This window comes from Octodon degus, unplaced genomic scaffold (assembly GCF_000260255.1).
Source record: "Octodon degus isolate 3935 unplaced genomic scaffold, OctDeg1.0 scaffold00056, whole genome shotgun sequence".
Lineage (NCBI taxonomy): Eukaryota > Metazoa > Chordata > Mammalia > Rodentia > Octodontidae > Octodon > Octodon degus.
In genome coordinates this window covers 10,213,561-10,216,016 of record NW_004524632.1, presented here as the reverse complement: position 1 = coordinate 10,216,016, position 2,456 = coordinate 10,213,561, and the positions used below count along the sequence as shown (strand labels likewise).

General features: G+C 60.2%; 1 protein-coding gene across 1 annotated transcript; it reads left to right on the top strand.

Moving 5' to 3' along the window:
* The first annotated feature begins 282 nt into the window (after positions 1-282).
* LOC101567084 (keratin-associated protein 16-1) lies at positions 283-1,845 on the top strand. The gene has a single exon (XM_004633896.1). It carries the CDS (start codon positions 283-285, stop codon positions 1,843-1,845), a length of 1,563 nt encoding a protein of 520 aa, XP_004633953.1.
* The last annotated feature ends 611 nt before the right edge of the window (positions 1,846-2,456 follow it).

The following is a 2,456-nucleotide window of genomic DNA, read 5'->3' as shown; positions in this document are numbered from 1 at the left end:
CTGTAGCTCCGACGATTCCATATTTAGCCGTCTCACAAACAAACTTCTTCTTTATGAGTAGACAAACAACTCCTAGATCAACAGACCTTGGCATAATGAGATGTTCCTCCATGAATTGGGGCAGAGGCAACAAGGAAAAGAAGCAAGGTTCCCCAAACAGCGTGCCCCAGAGAGGAGTATAAAGGTGAGGGCCCCAGGAGAGCAGGCACAGTCGGGCAGCCATCTCCTGGCACAGTCGGGCAGCCACCTCTCCACACCCCCAGGAAGCAGAGTCTCTCCACCATGCCTGGCAGCTGTTGCTCTAGGAAATGCCCCTCCCTGCCAGCCGTCTCTCTCTGCTCCACCGAGGTGAGCTGTGGGGCACCGGTGTGCTTGCCCAGTTCCTGCCGGAGCCAGACATGGCAACTGGTGACTTGTGAAGACAGCTGCGGGTCCACTAGCTGTGGCTCAGCATGTTGCCAGCCATCCTGCTCCGTAAGCAGCTGCTGCCAGCCTGTGTGCTTTGAGGCCACCATCTGCGAGCCGGCCTGTGCTGCCAGCAGCTGCGCCCAACCCGTGTGCCTGGAGGCCACCATCTGCCAGCCGACCTGCCCCGTCAGCAGCTGCGCCCAACCTGTGTGCTGCGATGCCACCCTCTGCCAGCCCGCCTGCCCCATCAGCAGCTGCACCCAACCTGTGTGCTTCGAGGCCACCATCTGCCAGCCGGCCTGCCCCGTCAGCAGCTGTGCCCAACCCGTGTGCCTGGAGGCCACCATCTGCGAGCCGTCCTGTTCCGTGAGCAGCTGTGCCCAGCCCATGTGCTGCGACACCACTCCCTGCCAGCCAGCGGTCCTCTGTGTCCCCGCTTCCTGCCAGCCAGTCATCTGCGAGCCCAGCTGCTGCCCGACAGTCTGCACAGTGCCTGCTTCCTGCCAGCCTATGGTGTGTGAGCCTGTCTGCTGCCAGCCGGTGTGCCCCACGCCCAGCTGCTGTCCCTCCGTCTGCTCTGCGACCAGCAGCTGCCAGCCTGCTTGCTGCGACTCCAGCCCCTGCGAGCCGTCGTGCGCAGGTGGCAGTGTCTGTCAGCCCGCTGGCTGCATGGCCCTGGTCTGCGAGCCTGTCTGTGTTCGGCCTGTCTGCTGCGTCCCAAGCTCTTGCGAGGCCCCGTGTGCCTCCGACTGTGAAGAGTCCTCGCGTGGGGTCTCCAGCCCCTGCCAGCCCGTCTGCTCGGAGCCAAACCCCTGCGTCCCCTGTGTCTGCATGCCCAGCCCGTGCCAGCCTTCCTATGTACTCAGGCGCTGTCATTCTGTCTGCGGTGAGCCTGTGTCCATCCCATCCACCTCCAGCCAACCTCAGTGCCACCGTCCGGGCTCATCCGCATCTGCCATCTGCCAACCAACTTGCCGTCCCCGGACTTTCTACATACCCAGCTCCTGCAACCCCCCGTGCAGCACTTCCGTCTACCGTCCCATCTGCCGCCCGGTCTACGGTCCCGTGTGCACGACGCCCATCACCTACAGGCAGCCCTACGTGGCCTCCATCTCCTACCGTCCAGCCTGCTACCGGCCCCCCTGCTACCGGCCCGCCTGCTACCGGCCGTGTTACTCTGTCCTGCGCCGCCCAGCCTACTTCGCCTCCTACTCCTACCGCCCCTTGTACCCCCGCCAGCCGTGTGCTGAGTCCGACTCTGACAAACGTGAGGACAAGAAGTCCACCTCCAGCCAGCCCGACTGCCCTGATGCCACCCCGTGCAAGCCCGATGTCTCTGAGGTGACTCCAGGCCAGCCCGCGGAGGCCAAGGCTGCCAGCCCAGTTCCCCGTGAGACATCGGCCCAGCCTGCTGCTGGCAAGCCGGCTGGTCGCTGACCAGGCTCCAGTCCACCAGGTCCTGTAGAACAAGCCACAAGCTGGAAAGGAAACGGGATCATCCTTTGTGAGGCTCACTGTGACTTAGGTAGATTCTGCTCTCTGCTCTGTCACTCACCATCTGCTTGCGCTTCAAAGAACTCACCAGGAACGTCAGTGTCCCGATGACCCACTGGACAGCCCCTGCCCACGGACAGGGGCCCCCCGAGCTCTGCCCCCAACTGAGAAGAGCTGCTTTGCCACGATACCATGTCTTTCCTGACACAAGATGCTTTCTCTTTTCCTGTGTGGGCTCACTTGCGAGTGTGCCCACGTCCACCTTGCACTCCTTCAGTGGGATAGATTTAAGAGTCCAATAAAAGTGGCTAAGTAAAGTGACATGCTCTTCTTGTTCTATTAGTGCCCCAATGTCATCAGAAGACTTGCTTCATTTGGAGAGCAGTTCCATCATCTGTCTGTCCGTCCATCCATCCATCCATCCATCCATCCATCCATCCATCCACATTAATCCATGTATTCATCCATCCATGTCACCCATTCATATTAATTTCTTCATCTACTTATTCATTCTATCGATTTATTGATTCATCAATTCATTGATCCATCCATTC